The sequence below is a fragment of the Myotis yumanensis genome, unplaced genomic scaffold, assembly GCF_028538775.1.
Source record: "Myotis yumanensis isolate MYYU_CA2020_CCGP unplaced genomic scaffold, mMyoYum1.0.hap1 SCAF_30, whole genome shotgun sequence".
Taxonomy (NCBI): Eukaryota; Metazoa; Chordata; class Mammalia; order Chiroptera; family Vespertilionidae; genus Myotis; species Myotis yumanensis.
This window is the reverse complement of record NW_027223781.1, coordinates 581,005-603,087: the sequence shown is the minus strand read 5'-3', so window position 1 is coordinate 603,087 and position 22,083 is coordinate 581,005. Positions and strand designations below refer to the sequence as shown.

At 49.4% G+C, this 22,083-nt stretch overlaps 1 protein-coding gene and 4 pseudogenes across 1 annotated transcript; 1 reads left to right on the top strand and 4 right to left on the bottom strand.

Moving 5' to 3' along the window:
* Positions 1 to 46: 46 nt before the first annotated feature.
* LOC139000792 (E3 ubiquitin-protein ligase RBBP6 pseudogene) lies at positions 47 to 2,630 on the bottom strand (annotated as a pseudogene).
* Positions 2,631 to 6,214: 3,584 nt separating this feature from the next.
* LOC139000791 (E3 ubiquitin-protein ligase RBBP6-like) lies at positions 6,215 to 10,356 on the bottom strand (annotated as a pseudogene).
* Positions 10,357 to 10,820: 464 nt separating this feature from the next.
* LOC139000800 (E3 ubiquitin-protein ligase RBBP6 pseudogene) lies at positions 10,821 to 11,432 on the bottom strand (annotated as a pseudogene).
* Positions 11,433 to 13,077: 1,645 nt separating this feature from the next.
* Positions 13,078 to 18,328, bottom strand: LOC139000790 (E3 ubiquitin-protein ligase RBBP6-like). Its single transcript, XM_070402820.1, is given in 6 exon segments — positions 13,078 to 13,276; positions 13,551 to 13,648; positions 15,709 to 15,784; positions 15,786 to 16,562; positions 16,733 to 17,766; positions 18,290 to 18,328. Coding segments are annotated over 6 exon segments (2,223 nt in total).
* Positions 18,329 to 18,684: 356 nt separating this feature from the next.
* LOC139000788 (transcription initiation factor TFIID subunit 4 pseudogene) lies at positions 18,685 to 21,073 on the top strand (annotated as a pseudogene).
* Positions 21,074 to 22,083: the final 1,010 nt, after the last annotated feature.

Genomic DNA, 22,083 nt, shown 5'->3' with positions numbered 1-22,083 from the left:
CTTGTAGGTTCTCTTGATTTTCTAGAAGGTTCCAACAACTCTGGGTTTAGAAAGCCTTCACTTTCTTCCACCTTCGAAGATCTGTAAGTTTACTTCCTGGACCATCTCCTGCAGCACTGTCCCTCTCCTTCTCTTTTGACTTTGTACTATCCTTCTGATTGTGGCTGTCTCTTGTTGAAAGCTTTTCCTGATGGCTGCTAGTACCTATGGTTCTACTTCTACGACTTTTCCCACCCAAATCATCTTCTCTGAGGCCCCTTGTAAGGGGAGAATTCCTGATATGAAGTGGTAGAAAGCTCTCTGGAGAAAAGTTCTCTCCATTTGCTGATGGTCGAGGCTGTGCTCCAGCAGCATAACCTTTGTAGCGTTTTTCGTACCACTCCCTGTATTTCCTCACCCATTCTCGTTAATGCTCTTTTACAAATGGGTCTCTAAAGTTAACACTCCTCCCATCATAAGCTTTTCTGTCATAGGGTGGTGGAACGTCTCTGCATCTCTTAAAATATTCACGTTCTGTTTCCCCTTGTGGTACAGTGCGTTTATTTGGAAACTGTCCCCTAAATGCTTGAGGGGACCTTGATCGCAAAGGATGTCGCCTATATAGTGGTGACCTTGACCTAGATCGATGACGATATCCATGAACTCTAGACCTAGACCTTGGGAGGTAACTTCGAATTTTGCCTCTGCCTGTTCTGGGGCATGGCAGTGATCGCAAATAGGAATGAGAGTGTGAATGGCTAGGTGATCGAGAATGAGAACATGAGCGCCCTGAACCACGTCTTGATTTTTCGTAAGCATAAGGACTTCTGTGGTATGAGGAACCACTATAGGGATATTTAGACTTAGACTCTTCTTGTAGCCGTCGCTGCTCTCTATAGAATTCTTCCCTGGACATAAGTGGTTCTTGCGCTGTTGGGATGGTATTTGAGTGAGCAGTCGGCCCTCCTGATGATACCAAAGGTGTTGATATTTTGGCACAAGGACTTCCGGAGTATGCGGAAACACTGTAGGGATATTGAGACTCTTCTTTTAGCCGTCGCTGCTCTCTGTAGAATTCTTCCCTGGACAGAAGTGGTGCTTGTGCTGTTGGGATGGTATCTGAGTGAGCAGTCTGCCCTCTTGATGATACCCAAGGTGTGGAAAAGTTGGCTGGCGCTGCAGGGAACCCGGGGGGAGGGATGCTAGACCCAGCATGTGGTGACTGTCCAAGAAAAGATGGGGTTCCGAGCACAGGCACCTGGTAACCTTCCTCCTACACAAGGGCAGTCATTGCTATTGAAGTGGTTCCCTTTGAATGTTAGAAGGCGAGGGCTGCGGCCGGCAATATTTTATGATCGGAATCCTGGAAAGGCCCATCTGGTTTTTCCGAGTGGACTGATATGGAGACGGTTGCAGTTACATCGGGTACAGGCACTGGGGTAGATGAAATTCCAGGCGCAGCAGGGCTAAGGAATACTGATTAGAAGCGAACGAAGGTATGGAGGGAGCCGGGTGGCCTGATGAAGACGCCACTGGAATCATCGGAGGATCTTGCTGTCTTGACATTGGAGATCTCATCTGAGGCTGTAGATTCCGCTGAAGGAGTGGTCTCGGAGGCGGTATCGGTGGTGGTGTTGGGGGTAACGGTTTCCGTAGTCCTGTTGTAGAACCACCAGTTCCATTTTTGAAGTTATTAACTGCCTGTCGCAAGGCTTTATTGGCAACTAAAGCATCGGGAGAGACATCATGTTGATGACACGTTGGGCATGTATGGTCCTCTGATTCCAAGAGCACTGTTCTTATACACTCATCACAGTAGCTGTTCGCACAGCAGGGTATGATAGCGGCATCAGTCACGATGTCTTTGCAGATGAGACAGAGCAACTCGTCTGGGATAGGGTCGTCCTTTTCAGAAGACGAAGAGGGCTCCTCTGGGAAGAAAGGTGGCTTTTCTTTCTTCCCAATTGCATATGCCTCTGCCTCTATAGTCGGTATTGCGTATGTTCCGGTGCTGGTGAGCTTTGCACCTTTCATGGTAGGATCTGTCACTTCCATCATGAAACTTCTGGGGATTCCCGTGCTCTTTTTAATCCCAGGACGAGATTCGAAGTTTTTGTCCCCATTGGTTGGGCAATTCTTAATATAATGGCCAGGTCTACCACAGCGGAAACAGGTGTAAGATGGAGGTGGTGGACCTAGAGGCTTCTTCATGTAATTGATGGGGTCGTATGCACGGCCAGACTGACACATCATGGCTTTAATTTTATCTTCTTCAGAAGCATTGGCTTCAGCCAGATTGGCAGTCTTTGTAAGCTGGGCCAGACACATAGGTGCAGAAGAGTCGTCAGTGACTTTTGAAGTTCCCATCGCTGGTTCAGTTCGACGTATAACGTCCGTCTGGCTTGTAGATTTCACACCTCCAGTAGGAATTCTTCTAACAATGACAGATGGATTCTTAGGAATCAGAGCATTATCATCAGTGTACTCTTCCGCGGTCTGCGAGTTGCTGATCTGCAGGTCGCACTTGGCACCTTTCAGCTTCTCTCTCCCCAAAATCTGCTTCCTAGGTCTCGGTGGGAGATGTGCCGCCCATCAAAGGTGACGATGGCATAGTTGAGTGTGGAAGCGAATTTATAATGCACACAGGACATGGTGCCAAAGGACTCCTCAGTTTGGGCGAGGAGACGTGGACACGCTCAGTACACGTATACTAATGAACTGAAGAGCACAATATGGGCATGCACAGAACACTCGCAAGACACCGAAGGACCGAAGGCCTTGGTTTGAACACCCCCTCCCCACAGCAGGGGCGTGAGAACCGCAATCCAATCCCGGACCGCGAAATCAGGACCTGGGCAGGAGGGCAATGCCAGGGCGGGAGGGCCCGGGACTCCGCCCACGGGCACCGTGTCACCCTTGCCGGGTCCCCCTCGCTCAACCTCAGGGCCAGCAGGCAGTGCAGTCAGCGGCGATGAGTCAAAACGTTACAAGTACCAGTGACCCAGCGAGGTCCGGGGTCCTTAGTGTGGCCGCACCTCCCGGGGGCCCTCTCCGTGGTTTGGGCGGACCCGGGCCCCGCGAGAAGACCAGAGTCGGCGAAGAAGAAATGACACGCAGACGGCCGTCAGTGGATCAGCAGCCTAGCCAGGTTCTAGCCAGGTGCTTCAGCGGCTTCTATGTCCCGGGACTGGGTCTTGGCGAGACGTCTTCCCTGAAAGCTCCCTTGGAGAAGGAGGTCGGCGACTGTGACCAAGACAACAAGCCTAGGGCTGAGAAGCTCAGCACGCAGGACTCTGCTTTCTTTTATAGCGCCAGAGCGTGGTGGGAGGAGGCAAATCAGCCGCTCGACCAATCAGCCGCCTCCTGGGCTGTGAAGTCACAAGTTGGGTGCACATGCCCCCAAGCTAGGCCCGGCGAAAGTACCGAAAGGAAAGGTCCTGCTGAACCTGATATTCATTCCTCAAAGGGAATGGGCCGGGCGAGGGTGGAGGGTGGGGGGTGGGGGGGCGGAAGCGGGTAGACACGAGACGCAAACACACAGCATGACGCTGGCCTTGGAGGTCATGGGAGGCAGAGGCTGAAGTTGGTGTGAATAAAATGTGTATGGTTTTGTATATTAGCGTGCCCCCTACTGGCCCTTCCCCACTCAGGTCAAGTCCAGGCACCAGCCTCTGGCTGCAGGAGAGTGGCTTGCATTGGCGCTTTTCGACCAGCAGAGGGCGGGGACGGCCCCGCCCTGGTTCACCCGACCCCTCCCCCTTCCCCTGCCCCATGCTCCCTCTCTGGATAGATGGGATGGTCAGGCCCCCGCCCACAGGCTGGATCCATGTCATTTCTATTTTTTTTATTTATTTTTATTTTTTTTTATTTTTGCTAAAAGTATTACAAAGGGTATTACATAAGTGCCCTTTTCCCCCCCTCCCTTGACAAACCCCTGCCCTCCCTTACCCCCCAGTGTCTTATGTCCATTAGTTATGCTTATATAGGTGCATACAAGTCCTTCGGTTGATCTCTTACTCCCCTCCCTCCTGTCCCCCAACCCTCCCTGGCCTTCCCACTGCAGTTTGACAATCAGTTTGAGGCAGCTCTGCCTCTGTATCTATTATTGTTCAAAAGTTTGTAATGGTCTTTATTATCCATGAATGAGTGAGATCATGTGGTATTTTTCCTTCATTGACTGGCTTGTTTCACTTAGCATAATGCTCTCCAGTTCCATCCATGCTGTTGCAAATGGTAAGAGTTCCTTCTTTTTTACAGCAGCATAGTATTCCATCGTGTAGATGTACCACTGTTTTCTAATCCATTCATCTACTGATGGGCACTTAGGCTGTTTCCAGATCTTAGCTATGGTGAATTGTGCTGCTATGAACATCTGGTTACATATATCCTTTCTAATTGGTGTTTCTGGTTTCTTGGGATATATTCCTAGAAGTGGGATCACAGGGTCAAATGGGAGTTCCATTTCCAATTTTTTGAGGAACCTCCATACTGTCTTCCATAGTGGCTGCACCAGTCTGCATTCCCACCAGCAGTGCACAAGTGTTCCTTTTTCTCCACATCCTCTCCAGCTCTTGTCGTTTGTTGATTTGTTGATGATGGCCATTCTGACAGGTGTGAGATGGTACCTCATTGTTGTTTTGATTTGCATCTCTTGGATGATTAGTGACTTTGAGCATGTTTTCATATGTCTCTTGGCTTTCTGAATGTCCTCTTTTGAAAGGTGTCTATTTAGGTCCTTTGCCCATTTTTTGATTGGATTGTTTATCTTCTTTTTGTTAAGTTGTATGAGTTCCCTATAAATTTTGGAGATTAGGCCCTTATCAGATATGACGTTGGCAAATATGTTTTCCCATGAAGTGGGTTTTCTTGTTGTTTTGTTGATGGTTTCTTTTGCTGTGCAGAAGCTTTTTATTTTGATGTAGTCCCATTTGTTCATTTTCTCTTTAGTTTCAACTGCCCTAGGAGCTGTATCAGTGAAGAAATTGCTTTGGCATATGTCTGAGATTTTGTTGCCTTTGTATTCTTCTAGAATTTTTATGGTTTCCTGTCTTACATTTAAGTCCTTTATCTATTTTGAGTTTATTCTTGTGTAAAGTGTAAGTTGGTGGTCTAGTTTCATTTTCTTGCATGTATCTGTCCAATTTTCCCAACACCATTTATTTATTTATTTTTTTTTAAAAATATATTTTATTGATTTTTTTACAGAGAGGAAGAGAGAGAGATAGAGAGTTAGAAACATCGATGAGAGAGAAACATCGATCAGCTGCCTCCTGCACACCTCCTACTGGGGATGTGTCCGCAACCCAGGTACATGCCCTTGACCGGAATCGAACCTGGGACCCTTCAGTCCGAAGGCCGACGCTCTATCCACTGAGCCAAACCGGTTTCGGCCCCAACACCATTTATTGAAGAGACTATCTTGACTCCATTGTATGTTCATGCCTCCTTTGTCAAAAATTAATTGAGCATATTGGTTCGGGCCAATTTCTGGACTCTCTATTCTATTCCACTGATCTATATGTCTGTTCTTGTGCCAGTACCAGGCAGTTTTGAGAACAGTGGCTTTGTAATACAGCTTGATATCTGGCATTGAGATCCCACCTACTTTGTTCTTTCTCAGGAACGCTGCAGCTATTCGGGGTCTTTTTTTATTCCAGATGAATTTTTGGAGAGTTCGTTCTAGATCTTTGAAGAAGGCCATTGGTATTTTAATGGGAAGTGCGTTGAATTTATAGATTGCTTTGGGTAGTATGGACATTTTAATGATGTTGATTCTACCAATCCAAGAACATGGTATGTTCTTCCATCTCTTTATGTCTTCCTCTATCTCTTTTTTCAACGTCCTGTAGTTTTCTGAGTAGAGGTCTTTTACCTCTTTAGTTAAGTTTATTCCGAGGTATCTTATTTTTTTTGGTGCGATGGTAAATGGGATTGTTTTTATAATCTCTCTTTCTGAAAGTTCACTACTGGTGTATAGAAATGGCTCGGATTTCTTGGGGTTAATTTTGTACCCTGCTACATTGCCAAATTCATGTATTAAGTCTAGTAGTTTTTTGTGGATCCATGTCATTTCTAAGGAGGTTTTTTTGTTTTTGTTTGTTTGATTTTTAAGATTTATTTTTTAAAAGAGGATTTTCTTAAGGAGGTTAATTTTTTTCTTATTTTTCAATTTTAAAAGGAGTGTTTTTGGTTTGGCTTTGGGGTTTTTTCAAAACCAGGTCAGAAGGTCAAACCTTCAAAGTGCATGCAAGCTGCTCCTCCTAGGGGGCCCGGACTGAATGTTCGAGAGCATCTCCAGGAAGGCCTGTGGGGATGGTGCCTCCACCTTCTGGAAGGATTTCTGAACTCTGCCGAACAGGATGAAGTAGTTTGCCTCCAGCCAGATGAATTCCGAGTGGTTCTCATTGAACAGGATGAAGACTCCAGGGCGGCGCCTGGTCAAGACGAACGTAGGGAAGTTAACAGTAATGGTTTCTACACTCGCTATAGGAACACATTCTGCGGGTTTGGGGGTAATTCTGGTCTCCTGAGCTCAGGCCAACAGGCAGAACAAATGGAACAGGCTGCTCCTCCAAAGCTGCAGCCCTGGACTCCCCGACGCTCGGCTGGGCAGGGTCTTGCCAGCCATGGCCCTGGCTTTCCTCAGTCCCGTGTTCTTGCTGCTGCTCCCAGATCACCTGCTCGCCAATCTACTGGACCACGCTGCAGAGCTCCTTGAAGTTGCAGAAGATCTCACCATCTGGCTGGTGGATGCGGCCCATGAGGTGGATCTCTACCTTAGTGTTCATGCACTGTCCCGTGATGCGGGTGACCCTGGCATACTTCCCGCCATTTTGGCCCCAGTAACTTGGCAGCTGCCATTTTGTTTTTAAAATATATTTTATTGATTTTTTTTTTCCAGAGTGGAAAGAAGAGGGATAGAGAATTAGAAACCTCAAAGATAGAGAAACCTCAATCAGCTGCCTCCCGCACGCCTCCTACTGGTGATGTGCCCATAACCAAGGTATATGCCCTTGAGCAGAATCGATCCTGGGACGCTTTAGTCCGCAGGATGGTGTTGTGTCCACTGAGCCAAACCCGTTAAGGCGGCAGCCGCCATTGTGAAATGGCAAAGGTCAATCCCTCTCTTTAATCCTCTCCCTGCCGCCCCACATCCCGCGTTTTAACTTCCGCGTTTGGATAGCACAAAATGCAAGTACAAAACATTGCACAAGTGTACATTTTACTATACGGAAGTGGATTAATATCTTTGTGTCATTGGTGTGTGTATTTGTGTGTGTGTGTGTGTGTGTGTGTGTGTGTGTTTTAAAATATATCATTATTGATTTCAGAGAGGAAGGGAGAAGGAGAGAGCGATAGTACATCCACATTGAGAAAGGATCACCGATCAACTGCCTCCTGCACACTCCACATGGGGATGTAGCCCCCAAACCAGGCATGTGCCCTTGACCAGAATCGAACAAGGGAGGATTTGTGGTCCACAGGCTGACACTCTATCCACTGAGCCAAGCCGGCTAGGGCCATTTTTCTGTTGTTGTTAAAAAACAGATTGGAAGGGAGAGGGAGAGGGATAGGGAGAGGGGAGGGAGAGGGAGATGGACAGGAAATTGATTTTCCACTTGTTTATTCATGTGTCCCTTGATTTAAAAAAAAAATACAAAACTAACAACGAGAGAATTTGTGGTCTCTACCCTGGGACCCTGGCCTGTGTCCTGAGGGCACTGGAAAAAAGGAAAGTGACTTGTTACCATGGCCTTCACGAGTCCAAAGACATGTGATCCTAGAGGCATAGAAAGATAATAGGCTCAGACACCAGTAAGGTCAAAGAAGATCTCTCTCAGGGAAGATACCCAGCCTAGGGCATGACTACACACTCACTATACACTGCTTACTACTTTTAAAAGCCTTTTATTTTCAGAACATCCTGGGTGATTTCTTTAGGTGTCTGAGTTTGCAAGCCCAGGCCAGGCCTCCCAGGAGTGGGTCAGGTGAGCATGTGGCCCCTTTTCATCCACAATGCAAAGCATCTTATGTATTTACACCTTCCATTTTATCCTATGGCATTCCATTTCATTTTATTAACTGATGTCTCCCCCGATACATTCAATTGCAAAAACAACAGCAAGCTCAACAAAGAGAAAATAAATCCCCCATTGTTGTCCCTGGAGTACTCGCCTCTTTTAGGCTTTCAGAGCTCCCGGGGTTTCAAGGGTCCAGGTCCACAAATAGTGTTCAGGGTACATCCATTCGGTCCTCGGTCACACCCAATCCCCCCAAACACACTCCCAGCCAAACACACACACACACACGCACACACACACACACACACACACAAACACACGAACAGAAAGAAAAAAAAAATCTCCAGTCCCCCTTTCACTGCCATTCCGCCTGCGGGGCCTTTCGCAGGAAAACACAGGTGGTGGACGCCAGGGCATAGGGTATAGTGGGTAAGGGTTAGGGTCAGATCTATGGTCAGGGTCAGGGTAAACGTAAGTGTCAGGGTCAGGTCATGGTCAGGTTTGGGTAAGGGTGAGGGTGAGGGTAATTCGGGTTAGGGATGGGGTTGTTAAGTTTAGGTTTAGGGGTTCTGCACAGAACCCTGCAGAACGCAAGACTGGGCCTGCTCCGGCAATCAGCACCCAGTGGTGGGAGAGGTCCAGCATCCCCGGAGGTGCAGCCCTGGAGTTGGGGAAGGGGTGCAGCTGGAATGCCACTCCCACCCAAACCGGAGGCCCTGGGAGGCATCTCATCACTGAACTTGTAGGTTCTCTTGATTTTCTAGAAGGTTCCAACAACTCTGGGTTTAGAAAGCCTTCACCTTCTTCCACCTTCGAAGATCTGCATGCTTACTTCCTGAACCATCTCCTGCAGCACTGTCCCTCTCCTTCTCTTTTGACTTTGTACTGTCCTGATTGTGGCTGTCTCTTGTTGAAAGCTTTTCTGGATGGTTGCTAACATCTATGCTTCTACTTCTACGACTTTTCCCACCCAAATCATCTTCTCTGCGGCCCATTGTAAGGGGAGAATTCCTGATATGAGGTGGTAGAAAACTCTCTGGAGAAAAGTTCTCTCCATTTGCTGACTGTCGGGGCTGTGCTCCAGCAGCATAACCTGTAACGTTTTTCGTACCACTCCCTGTATTTCCTCTCCCATTCTCTGTAATGCTCTTTTACAAATGGGTCTCTAAAGTTAACACTCCTCTCATCATAAGCTTTTCTGTCAAAGGATGGTGGAACGTCTCTGTATCTCTTAAAATTTCTCGTTCTGTTTCCCCTTGTGGTACAGTGCGTTTATTTTGAGACAGTCCCCTAAATGCTTGAGGGGACCTTGATCGCAAAGGATGTCGCCTATATAGTAGTGACCTTGACCTAGATCGACGACGATATCCATGAGCTCTAGACCTAGACCTTGGGAGGTAACTTCAAATTTTGCCTCTGCCTGTTCTGGGGCATGGCAGTGATCGCGAATAGGAATGAGAGTGTGAATGGCTAGGTGATCGAGAATGAGAACGTGAACGCCCTGAACCACGTCTTGATTTTTCGTAAGCAGAAGGACTTCTGTGGTATGAGGAACCACGATAGCGATATCTAGACTTAGACTCTTCTTGTAGCCGTCGCTGCTCTCTATAGAATTCTTCCCTGGACATAAGTGGTTCTTGTGCTGTTGGTGTGGTATTGGAGTAAGCAGTCTGCACTCCTGATGATACCCAAGGTGCTGATAAATTGGCAGAAGGACTTCTGGAGTATGCGGAACCACTGTAGGGATATTGAGACTGTTCTTTTAGCCGTCGCTGCTCTCTGTAGAATTCTTCCCTGGACAGAAGTGGTGCTTGTGTTGTTGGGATGGTATTTCAGTGAGCAGTCTGCACTCCTGATGATCCCCAAGGTGTTGATATTTTGGCAGAAGGACTTCTGGAGTATGAGGAACCACTATAGGGATATTTAGACATAGACTCCTCTTGTAGCCGTCGTTGCTCTCTGTAGAATTCTTCCCTGGACAGAAGTGGTGCTTGTGCTGCTGGGATGGTATTTGAGTGAGAAGACTTCACACCTGATGATACCCAAGGTGCTGATAAATTGACAGAAGGACTTCCGGAGTATGCGGAAACACTGTAGGGATATTGAGACTCTTCTTTTAGCCGTCGCTGCTCTCTGTAGAATTCTTCCCTGGACAGAAGTGGTGCTTGTGTTGTTGGGATGGTATCTGAGTGAGCAGTCTGCCCTCCTGATGATATCCAAGGTGTGGAAAAGTTGGCTGGCACTGCAAGGAACCCAGGGGAGGGACGCTATACCCAGCAGGTGTTAACTCTCCAAGCAAAGTTGGGGTTCCGAGCACAGTCATCTGGTAACCTTTCTCATCCACAAGGGCAGTCATTGCTATTGAAGAGATTCCGTTTGAATGATAGAAGGCGAGGGCTGTGGCCGGCAATATTTTATGATCAGAATCCCGGAAAGGCCCGTCTGGTTTTTTGAGTGGACTGATATGGAGACGGTTGCAGTTACATCGGGTACAGGCACTGGGGTAGATTAATTTCCAGGCGCAGCAGGGGCTAAGGAAGACTGATTAGAAGTGAACGAAGGTATAGAGAGAGCCGGGTGGCCTGATGAAGACGCCACTGGAATCATCGGAGGATCTTGCAGTCTTGATATTGGAGATCTCATCAGAGGCTGTCCATTCCGCTGAAGGAGTGGTCTCCGAGGCGATATCGGCGGTGGTGGTGGGGGTAACGGTTTCCGTAGTCCTGTTGTAGAACCACCAGTTCCATTTTTGAAGTTATTAACAGCCTGTCGCAAGGCTTTATTGGCAACTAAACCATCGGGAGAGATATCATGTTGATGTCACGTTGGGCATGTATGGTCCTCTGATTCCATGAGCGCTGTTCTTATACACTCATCACAGTAGCTTTTCGCACAGCAGGGAATGATAGCTGCATCAGTCACGATGTCTTTGCAGATGAGACAGAGCAACTCGTCTGGGATAGGGTCGTCCTTTTCAGAAGACGAAGAGGGCTCCTCTGGGAAGAAAGGTGGCTTTTCTTTCTTCCCAATTGCATATGCCTCTGCCTCTATAGTCGGTATTGCGTATGTTCCGGTGCTGGTGAGCTTTGCACCTTTCATGGTAGGATCTGTCACTTCCATCATGAAACTTCTGGGGATTCCCGTGCTCTTTTTAATCCCAGGACGAGATTCGAAGTTTTTGTCCCCATTGGTTGGGCAATTCTTAATATAATGGCCAGGTCTACCACAGCGGAAACAGGTGTAAGATGGAGGTGGTGGACCTAGAGGCTTCTTCATGTAATTGATGGGGTCGTATGCACGGCCAGACTGACACATCATGGCTTTAATTTTATCTTCTTCAGAAGCATTGGCTTCAGCCAGATTGGCAGTCTTTGTAAGCTGGGCCAGACACATAGGTGCAGAAGAGTCGTCAGTGACTTTTGAAGTTCCCATCGCTGGTTCAGTTCGACGTATAACGTCCGTCTGGCTTGTAGATTTCACACCTCCAATAGGAATTCTTCTAACAATGACAGATGGATTCTTAGGAATCAGAGCATTATCATCAGTGTACTCTTCCGTGGTCTGCGAGTTGCTGATCTGCAGGTCGCACTTGGCAGCTTTCAGCTTCTCTCTCCCCAAAATCTGCTTCCTAGGTCTCGGTGGGAGATGTGCCGCCCATCAAAGGTGACGATGGCATAGTTGAGTGTGGAAGCGAATTTATAATGCACACAGGACATGGTGCCAAAGGACTCCTCAGTTTGGGCGAGGAGACGTGGACACGCTCAGTACACGTATACTAATGAACTGAAGAGCACAATATGGGCATACACAGAACACTCGCAAGACACCGAAGGACCGAAGGCCTTGGTTTGAACACCCCCTCCCCACAGCAGGGGCGTGAGAACCGCAATCCAGTCCCGGACTGCGGAATCACTTTCTGTGCAGGAGGGCGGGCCAGGGTGGGAGGGCCCTGGGCTCTGCCAACGGGCACCACGTCACCCAGGCCGGGTCCCCCTCGCTCAACCTCAGGGCCAGCAGGCAGTGCAGTCACCAGCGGTGAGTCAAAACGTTACAAGTACCAGTGACCCAGCGAGGTCCCGGGTCCTTAGTGCGGCAGCACCTCCCGGGGGCTCTTTCCGTGGTTTGGGGGGCCCCGGGCCCCGCGAGAAGACCAGAGTCGGCGAAGAAGAAATGACACGCAGACGGCCGTCAGTGGATCAGCAGCCTAGCCAGGTTCTAGCCAGGTGCTTCAGCGGCTTCTATGTCCCGGGACCGGGTCTTGGCGAGACGTCTCCCCTCAAAGCTCCCTTGGAGAAGGAGTTGGCGACAGCGACCAAGACAACAAGCCTAGGGCTGAGAAGCTCCGCACCCAGGACCCTGCTTTCTTTTATAGCGCCAGAGCGTGGTGGGAGGAGCCAAATCAGCCTCTCGACCAATCAGCCGCCCCCTGGACTGTGAAGTCACAAGTTGGGTGCACATGCCCCCAAGCTAGGCCCCGCGAAAGTACCGAAAGGAAAGGTCCTGCTGAACCTGATATTCATTCCTCAAAGGGAATGGGCCGGGCGAGGGTGGAGGGTGGGCGGTGGGGGGGCGGAAGCGGGTAGACACGAGACGCAAACACACAGCATGAAGCTGGCCTTGGAGGTCATGGGAGGCAGAGGCTGAAGTTGATGTGAATAAAATGTGTATGGTTTTGTATATTAGCGTGCCCCCTGCTGGCCCTTCCCCACTCAGGTCAAGTCCAGGCACCGGCCTCTGGTTGCAGGAGAGTGGCTTGCATTGGTGCTTTTCGACCAGCAGAGGGCGGGGACGGCCCCGCCCTGGCTCACCCCGCCAGTCCCCCCCACCTTCCCCTGCGCCATGCTCCCTCTCTGGATGGATGGGATGGTCAGGCCCCCGCCCACAGGCTGGATCCATGTCATTTCTAAGGAGGTTTTTTGTTTTTGTTTGTTTCTTTGTTTTTTTTTAAGAATTCTTTTAAAGAAGGATTTTCTTAAGGAGGTTTATTTTTTTTTTTAATTTTCAATTGTAAAAGGAGTGTTTTTGGTTTTGGTTTTGGTTTTGGTTTTTTTTAAAACCAGGTCTGATGGTCAAATCTTCAAAGTGCATGCAAGCTTCTCCTCCTAGGGGGCCCAGACTGAATGTTCGAGAGCATCTCCGGGAAAGCCTGCGGGGATGGTGCCTCCACCTTCTGGAAGGATTTCTGGACTCTGCTGAACAGGATGAAGTATTTTGCCTCCAGCCAAATGAACTCGGAGTGGTTCTCATCGAACAGGATGAAGACTCCATGGCGGCGCCTGGCCAAGACGACCGTAGGGAAGTTAACAGTACTGGTTTCTACTCTCGCTATACGAACACATCCTGCAGGTTAGGGGGTAATTCTGGTCTCCTGAGCCCAGGCCCACAGGCAGAACAAATGGAACAGGCTGCTCCTCCAAAGCTGCAGCCCTGGACTCCCCAACGCTCGGCTGGGCAGGGTCCTGCCAGCCATGGCCCTGGCTTTCCTCAGTCCCGTGTTCTTGCTGCTCTCGCTGCTGCTCCTGTTCCCAGATCACCTGCTGGCCAATCTACGGGAGCACCCTGGAGAGCTCGTTGAAGTTGTGGAAGATTTCTCCATCTGACAGGTGGATGTGTCGCATGAGGTGGATCTCTACCTTAGTGTTGATGCACTGTCCAGTGATGTGGGTGACCCTGGAATACTTCCCGCCACTTTGGCCCCAGTAACTTGGCAGCCGCCATTTTTTAAAAATATATTTTATTGATTTTTTTCCTTCAGGCTTTGAAGGAAGAGGGATAGAGAATTAGAAACCTCAAAGATAGAGAAACGTCAATCAGCTGCCTTCCGCACACCTCCTACTGGGGATGTGCCCCCAACCTAGGTATATTCCCTTGACAGGAATCGATCCTGGGACCCTTTAGTCCGCAGGATGGTGCTCTGTCCACTGAGCCAAACCAGTTAGGGCGGCAGCCGCCAATTTGAAATGGCAAAGGTCAATCCCTCTCTTGAACCCTCTCCCTGCAGCCCCCCTTCTCGCATTTTAACTTCCTAGTTTGGATAGCACAAAATGCAATTTCAAAACATTGCAGAAGTGTACATTTTACTACACGGAAGTGGACTAATATCTTTGTGTGGTTGGTGTGTGTGTGTGTGTGTGTGTGCGCGCGTGTGTGTGTGCGTGTGTGCTTGTGTGTTTGTGTGTGTGTGTGTGTGTGTGTTTTAAAATATATAATTTTTGATTTCGGAGTGGAAGGGAGAGGGAGAGAGCGTTAGTACATCCACAATGAGAGAGGATCCCTGGTAAACTGCCTCCTGCACACCCCACACTTGGGACCCACTCCGCAACCCTGGCATGTGCCCTTGACCAGAATCGAACCCCGGAGGCTTCGTGGTCCACAGGCTGACACTCTATCCACTGAGTCAAACCGGCTAGGGCCATTTTGCTGTTGTTGTTTAAAAACACACTGGAAGGGAGAGGGAGAGGTAGAGGGGAGGGAGAGGGACAGGGAGAGGAAGAGAGAGAGGGAGAGGGAGAGGTAGAGGGTGAGGAAATTGGTTTTCCACTTGTTTATTCATGTGTCCCTTGCTTTTTTTCTTTAAAAAAATACAAAACTAACAATGAGGGAAATTGTGGCCTCTACACTGGTACCCTGGGCTGTGCCTTGCGGGCACTAGAAAAAAGGAAAGTGACTTGTTACCGTGGCCTTCACGAATCCAAAGACATATGATCCTAGAGGCATAGAAAGATAATAGGCTCTGATACCAGTAAGGTCAAAGATGATCTCTCTTAGGGAAGATTCCGGCCTAGGGCATGACAACATACTGACTATACACTGCTTTCTACTTTTAAAAGACTTTTTATTTTCAGAACATCCTGGGTGATTTCTTTAGGTGTCTGAGTTTGCAAGCCCAGGCCAGGCCTCCCGGGAGTGGGTCAGGTGAGCATGTGGCCCCTTTTCATCCACAATGCAAAGCTTCTTTTGTATTTACACCTTCCATTTTATCCTATGGCATTCCATTTCATTTTATTAACCGATGTCTCCCCCAATACATTCAATTGCAAAAACAACAGCAACAACAACAACGAGGACAACAACAAAGAGAAAATGAATCCCCCATTGTTTTCCCTGGAATACTCATTTAGGCTTTCAGAGTTCCCGGGGTTTCAAGGGTCCAGGTCCACAAATAGTGTTCTGGGTGCATCCTCTCGGTCCTCAGTCACACCCAATCCCCCCCACCCACCCCCAGCCAAACACACACAGACAGACGCACACACACACACAACACACACACAACACACACACACACACACACACACACACACACATAAAAATAATCTCCAGTCCCCCTTTCACTGCCATTCCGCCTGCGGGGCCTTCCGGGGGAAAACCCAGGTGGTGGACGCCAGGGCATATGGGATAGTGGGTCAGGGTTTGGGTCAGATCTATGGTCAGGGTCAGGGTAAACATAAGTGTCAGAGTCAGGTCATGGTCAGGTTTGGGTAAGGATGAGGGTGAGGGTAGTTTGGGTTAGGGATGGGGTTGTTAAGTTTAGGTTTAGGGGTTCTGCACGGAACCCTGCAGAACGCAAGGCAGGGCCTGCTCTGGCAGTCAGCACCCAGTGGTGGGAGAGGCCCAGCATCCTCGGAGGTGCAGCCCTGGAGTTGGGGAAGGGGTGCAGCTGGAATGCCACTCCCACCCAAACCGGAGGCCCTGGGAGGCATCTCATCACTGGACTTGTAGGTTCTCTTGATTTTCTAGAAGGTTCCAACAGCTCTGGGTTTAGAAAGCCTTCACTTTCTTCAGCTTCGAAGATCTGTATGTTTACTTCCTGAACCATCTCCTGCAGCACTGTCCCTCTCCTTCCCTTTTGATTTTGTACTATCCTTCTGATTGTGGCTGTCTCTTGTTGAAAGCATTTCGGGATGGTTGCTACCACCTACGCTTCTACTTCTATGACTTTTCCCACCCAAATCATCTTCTCTGCAGCCCCTTGTAAGGGGAGAATTCCTGATATGAAGTGGTAGAAAGCTCTCTGGAGAAAAGTTCTCTCCATTTGCTGATGGTCGAGGCTGTGCTCCAGCAGCATAACCTTTGTAGTGTTTTTCATACCAATCCCTGTATTTCCTCTCCCATTCTCTGTAATGCTCTTTTACAAATGGGTCTCTAAAGTCAACACTCCTCCCATCATAAGCTTTTCTGTCATAGGGTGGTGGAACGTCTCTGTATCTCTTAAAATATTCACGTTCTGTTTCCCCTTGTGGTACTGTGCGTTTATTTGGAGACAGTCCCCTAAATGCTTGAGGGGACCTTAATTGCGATGCATGTCGCCTATATAGTAGTGACCTTGACCTAGATCGATGATGATATCCATGAGATCTAAACCTTGACCTTGCCAGGTAATTTCGACTCTTGCCTCTGCCTCTTCTGGGGCATGACAGTGATCGGGAATAGGAACGAGAGTGTGAGTGGCTAGGTGATCGAGAATGAGAACGTGAGCGCCCTGAACCACGTCTTGATTTTTCGTAAGCAGAAGGACTTCTGGAGTATGAGGACCCACTATAGGGATATTTAGACTTAGACTCTCTTGTAGCCATCGCTGCTCCCTATAGAATTCTTCCCTGGACAGAAGTGGTGCTTGTGCTGCTGGGATGGTGTTTGAGTGAGCAGTCTGCACTCCTGATGACACCCAAGATGCTGGTAAATTGGCAGAAGGACTTCTGGAGTATGCGGAACCACTGTAGGGATATTGAGACTCTTCCTTTAGCCGTCGCTGCTCTCTGTAGAATTCTTCCCTGGACAGAAGTGGTGCTTGTGTTGTTGGGATGGTATCTGAGTGAGCAGTCTGCCCTCCTGATGATATCCAAGGTGTGGAAAAGTTGGCTGGCACTGCAGGGAACCCGGGGAGAGGGACGCTATACCCAGCAGGTGGTGACTGTTCAAGCAAAGATGGGGTTCCGAGCACAGGCACCTGGTAACCTTTCTCCTCCACAAGGGCAGTCATTGCTCTTGAAGATGTTCCCTCTGAATGTTCGAAGGCGAGGGCTGCGGCCGGCAATATTTTAAGATTGGAATCCCAGAAAGGCCCATCTGGTTTTTCTGAGTGGATTGATATGAAGACCGTTGCAGTTACATCAGGTGCAGGCACTGGGGTAGATGAATTTCCAGGCACAGCAGGGGCTAAGGAAGACTGATTAGAAGTGAACGAAGGTATAGAGGGAGCCAGGTGGCCTGTTGAAGACTCTACTGGAATCATCTGAGGACCTGGCTGTCTTGATATTGGAGATCTCAACAGAGGCTGTAGATTCAGCTGAAGGAGTGGTCTCCGAGGCAGTATCGGCGGTGGTGGTGGGGGTAACGGTTTCCGTAGTCCTGTTGTAGAACCACCAGTTCCATTTTTGAAGTTATTAACTGCCTGTCGCAAGGCTTTATTGGCAACTAAAGCATCGGGAGAGACATCATGTTGATGACACGTTGGGCATGTATGGTCCTCTGATTCCAAGAGCGCTGTTCTTATACACTCATCACAGTGGCTGTTCGCACAGCAGGGTATGATAGCGGCATCAGTCATGATGTCTTTGCAGATGAGACAGAGCAACTCGTCTGGGATAGGGTCGTCCTTTTCAGAAGACGAAGAGGGCTCCTCTGGGAAGAAAGGTGGCTTTTCTTTCTTCCCAATTGCATATGCCTCTGCCTCTATAGTCGGTATTGCGTATGTTCCGGTGCTGGTGAGCTTTGCACCTTTCATGGTAGGATCTGTCACTTCCAGACCATGGATTGAACCCAAAACCTAGGTATATGCCCTGACCTGGAATCAAACTCGAAACCATTTAGTGAACAGGACCGTGCTCCAACTAACTGAGCCACCCAGCCAGGGTTGGGCAATGTCTCTTGAAGTGATTGCTTCCAACTAGAGTATTGTTCACTGAAACCCAGTATGACCTTAAGTCATACTTGATCCAGTGCCCCTTTAGTCACTTCTTAGTCACTTTATTCAATGACAATACAGTTACTGTAAGAGTAGTTATAAAATAACTTTAAACTTGATGGTAGTAGGTACCCAAACTTGCTCCCTTTTCATTGTAGTATATTTTAAAATCATTGTGAAAAGACCTTTAATATTTTCTTTAAAACCAAAGTCATATGAAACATAGTTTTAATGTGCTCTTATTTATTTTTATAATGTCACAAAATCATCTTGAATAAGAAGTGACAAATCAATAAATATCCTTTGGGGGGGGGGCAGAGTAAAACCACATACACACAAAAAGAAAAGTGAAACCACAAAAAGTCATTTCATTTTTTAATTCTACCTCTGTGTCGGGAGCCAGTCCATCCTTGCTGCTTGACATAGTTGCTGCAGGGAAGAAACATCTGCACAGCATATGTTTCAAGGGACTTGGTGTCTATGGCATACTGTTCTTAATATGTTTGCTCCCCTTAGCGCTAGGTGTTTTAACCAAGGTCACCTCTCGAAGAAAGGTTGTTTCCGCAGGTAGGGATTTTCCCCTTAAGTAGGGAGGGAATAAAATCCCTTAACTAAATGCCAGGTGGGTAGTTAATCACTTTAACTACGAACAATCACCCTTAAGCTACATAATCTTTACTCCCTGGAATGGAGATAAGAAACGCCCTAACCTTTGGAATAGAGATTGATAGGATTGGAATCAACTAGCATAAATACAGATGTAACAAGACAACAGGACACCCAGAACTGCAGAACGGGGCGTGCGCTGCGCCCTCACCCGTCCTAGTCCCCGCGCCTGCACCGGCCCCAGCCCCGGGCCTGCACCCTCCCCGCGCCTTCCCCAGCGCAGGCCGCCAGCAGTCAGCCCGGGCCTGCCACCGCGCCCGCGCAGGTGGCCAAGGCAGACTCACCCAAGACCTTGGTGCAGCCGGCGCCCCCACCACCACAGACCCTGGCGGGCAGTTGCCCAGCCGGCGCGGGGGCCGGCATGATCCTCTGGCCAACTATGCAAGGGTTGCTGTCCACGGCCACCGGCCTCCCGCCGCCCGCCCCCGGCACCCCTACCGGGCTGCCCAAGGGCTCTGCCAGCGCGGTCACCCAGAGTCTGCCCAGGACGCCTTGGGTCACTACCAGCGGTATCCGGGCCACGCTGACGCCCACGGTCCTGGCCCTTCGTCTGCCACAGTCGCCCCAGAACCCAACAAACATCCAGAACTTCCAGCTGCCCCCAGGTATGGTCCTCGTGCGCAGCGAGAATGGGCAGTTGTTAATGATCCCTCAGCAGGCCTTGGCCCAGGCCCACGCCCAGGCCCAGCCTCAGACCACCATGGCACCCCGCCCTGCAACCCCCACAAGTGCCCCACCTGTCCAGGTCTCCACCGTCCAGGCACCTGGGACCCCTATTATTGCCCGGCAGGTGACCCCGACGACCATAATTCAGCAGGTGTCTCAGGCCCAGACCACGGTACAGCCGGCCGCCGCGCTGCAGCGCTCACCCGGAGTGCAGCCTCAGCTTGTTCTGGGTGGTGCTGCCCAGACAGCTTCGATTGGGACGGCGACAGCTGTCCAGACGGGGACACCTCAGCGGACTGTCCCGGGGGCCACCACCACCTCCACAGCTGCCACGGACACTATGGAAAACGTGAAGAAATGTAAGAACTTTCTGTCGACGTTAATAAAGCTGGCCTCATCAGGTAAACAGTCCACAGAGGAGACGACGGCGGCGAACGTGAAGGAGCTGGTGCAGCACCTGCTGGATGGAAAAATCGAAGCGGAAGATTTCACCAGCCGGCTGTACCGAGAACTTCATTCTTCGCCTCAACCTTATCTTGTGCCTTTCCTGAAGAGGAGCTTGCCCGCCTTGAGACAGCTGACCCCTGACTCCGCAGCCTTCAACCAGCAGAGCCAGCAGCAGCAGCAGCCGCCTGCCCCGCAGGCCACCGCTGCACTCACAGCCGTGGTGCTGAGCAGCTCCGTCCAGCGCACGGCCGGGAAGACGGCGGCCACTCTGACCAGCGCCCTCCAGCCCCCTGTCATCAGCCTCACGCAGCCCACACAGGTTGGCGTTGGCGAGCAGGGGCAGCCCACACCGCCGGTGATCCAGCAGCCTCCTAAGCCCGGAGCACGGATCCGGCCCCCGCAGGGGACGCCGACGCAGACGCCCACGGTGGCCCTCGGGCAGCCCCACCACCGCCTCCTGCAGACCACACCCCAGCAGACCCAGCTGAACCCACTGCAGCCGGTCCCGGTGGTGAAACCTGCTGTGTTCCCTGGAACCAAAGCTCTTTCTGCTGTCTCGGCCCAAGCAGCTGCTGCGCAGAAAAATAAACTCCAGGAGCCTGGGGGAGGCTCCTTTCGGGACTACGATGACATTAACGATGTGGCGTCCATGGCTGGAGTAAACCTATCGGAAGAAAGGGCAAGGATCTTAGCCACGAGCTCTGAGGTGGTGGGCACGCTTACACGGTTTTGCGAAGACGAAACCTTCCTCCTGCCAGCGCTTCTGCAGAGAAGGATATTGGAAATAGGTAAGAAACACGGCATAACGGAACTGCACCCCGACGTCGTGAGTTACGTGTCACGCGCCACGCAACAGAGGCTGCAGAACCTCATGGAAAAGATATCAGAAACGGCTCAACTGAAGAAATTTTCTCATAAGGATGATGACAGATACGAGCAGGCGAGTGATGTTCGGGCTCAGCTCAGATTTTTTGAACAACTAGATCAGATTGAAAAACAGAGGAAAGATGGACAGGAAAGAGAGATTTTAATGCGAGCAGCCAAGTCTCGCTCCAGACAAGAGGATCCAGAACAATTAAGGCTGAAACAGAAGGCGAAAGCGATGCAGCAGCAGGAGCTGGCGCAGATGAGACTGCGTGACGCCAATCTCGCCGCGCTGGCAGCCATCGGGCTCCGCAAGAAGCGGAAAGTGGACTCCCCGGGACCGGGCTCCGGGACAGAGGGGTCCGGCCCGGGCTCTGCAGTCCCCGGCAGCTCCGGCATGGGAACCCCCCGACAGTTCACACGACAAAGGATCACGCGGGTCAACCTCAGGGACCTCAGATTTTGTCTAGAAAAAGAACGCGAGACACGCCGTTCACTGTTGCTCTATAAAGCGTTCCTTAAGTAGCACAGGACCTGCGGCATCTCGTTAGAGACGCCTGGGGACGTTTTTATATATTTGCAGATGACACCTTTTTGTAACAAGCAAATGGGATATCTTTTAAAAAACAGCCACCTCGACCAGAACTTGGCCAGAACTTCACTGGAGGTCCTGACCAGGACTTGGCTAGACATCCTGGTTAGGCTGCTGATCAACTGAACGCTGTCTCCGTGACATTCCTTCTTCGCCGACTCCGTCCACACCTTGGGGAACCCCTGGACCTGCTGGAGTTGGACCCCAGCATCTGGCGCCCAAACAGGGACAGCAATTGTCTTGATTACCAGTGATTTGAAATAAGTTTTGAAATTAGAAAGTGTAGTAACCTTCTACTCTTTTTTTTCCAAGATTGTTTTGCATTCTGGTCACTTGCATTCCATATGGATTTTGGTATCAGCTTTTACATTTTTGTAAAAGAGCCTTTGGGATCTTAATGAGGATTGATTGAGCCACTAGATTGCCTTTGGTAGTGTTTCCATCTTAACAATAATACTGCTTCTACTAATCCATGAACATGGGATGTATTTTCATTTATTAAGTCCCCTTTCGTTGATTTTTACAATATCTTATACTTTTCACAGCATAGGTCTTGCATGTCCTTGGTTAAATTTATTTTTTACATGCCTTGATATATGATTATTTTCTTAATTTACTTTTGGGATGTTAATTGCAGATACATAGAAATAAAACAGGGGAGAGATCAACCAAAGGACTTGTATGCATGCATATAAGCATAAGTGATGTACGTAGACAACAGGGGGTGAGGGTGAGGGCAAGACTGGGGGGATGAGGGGACAATGAGGGGATAAAGACACATTTGTAATACCTTAATCAATAAAAAGTTAAAAAAAAGAATAAAAAATAAAAAAATAAAAAACAGCCACCTCTTTGCCACGGAACCGTTTTATATTCCTGTTTCTAAGTCAACTCTTCAGTCCGGAAGAGAACAAGTTTCTGTAACAGAGAAAACAGAGGCCCAT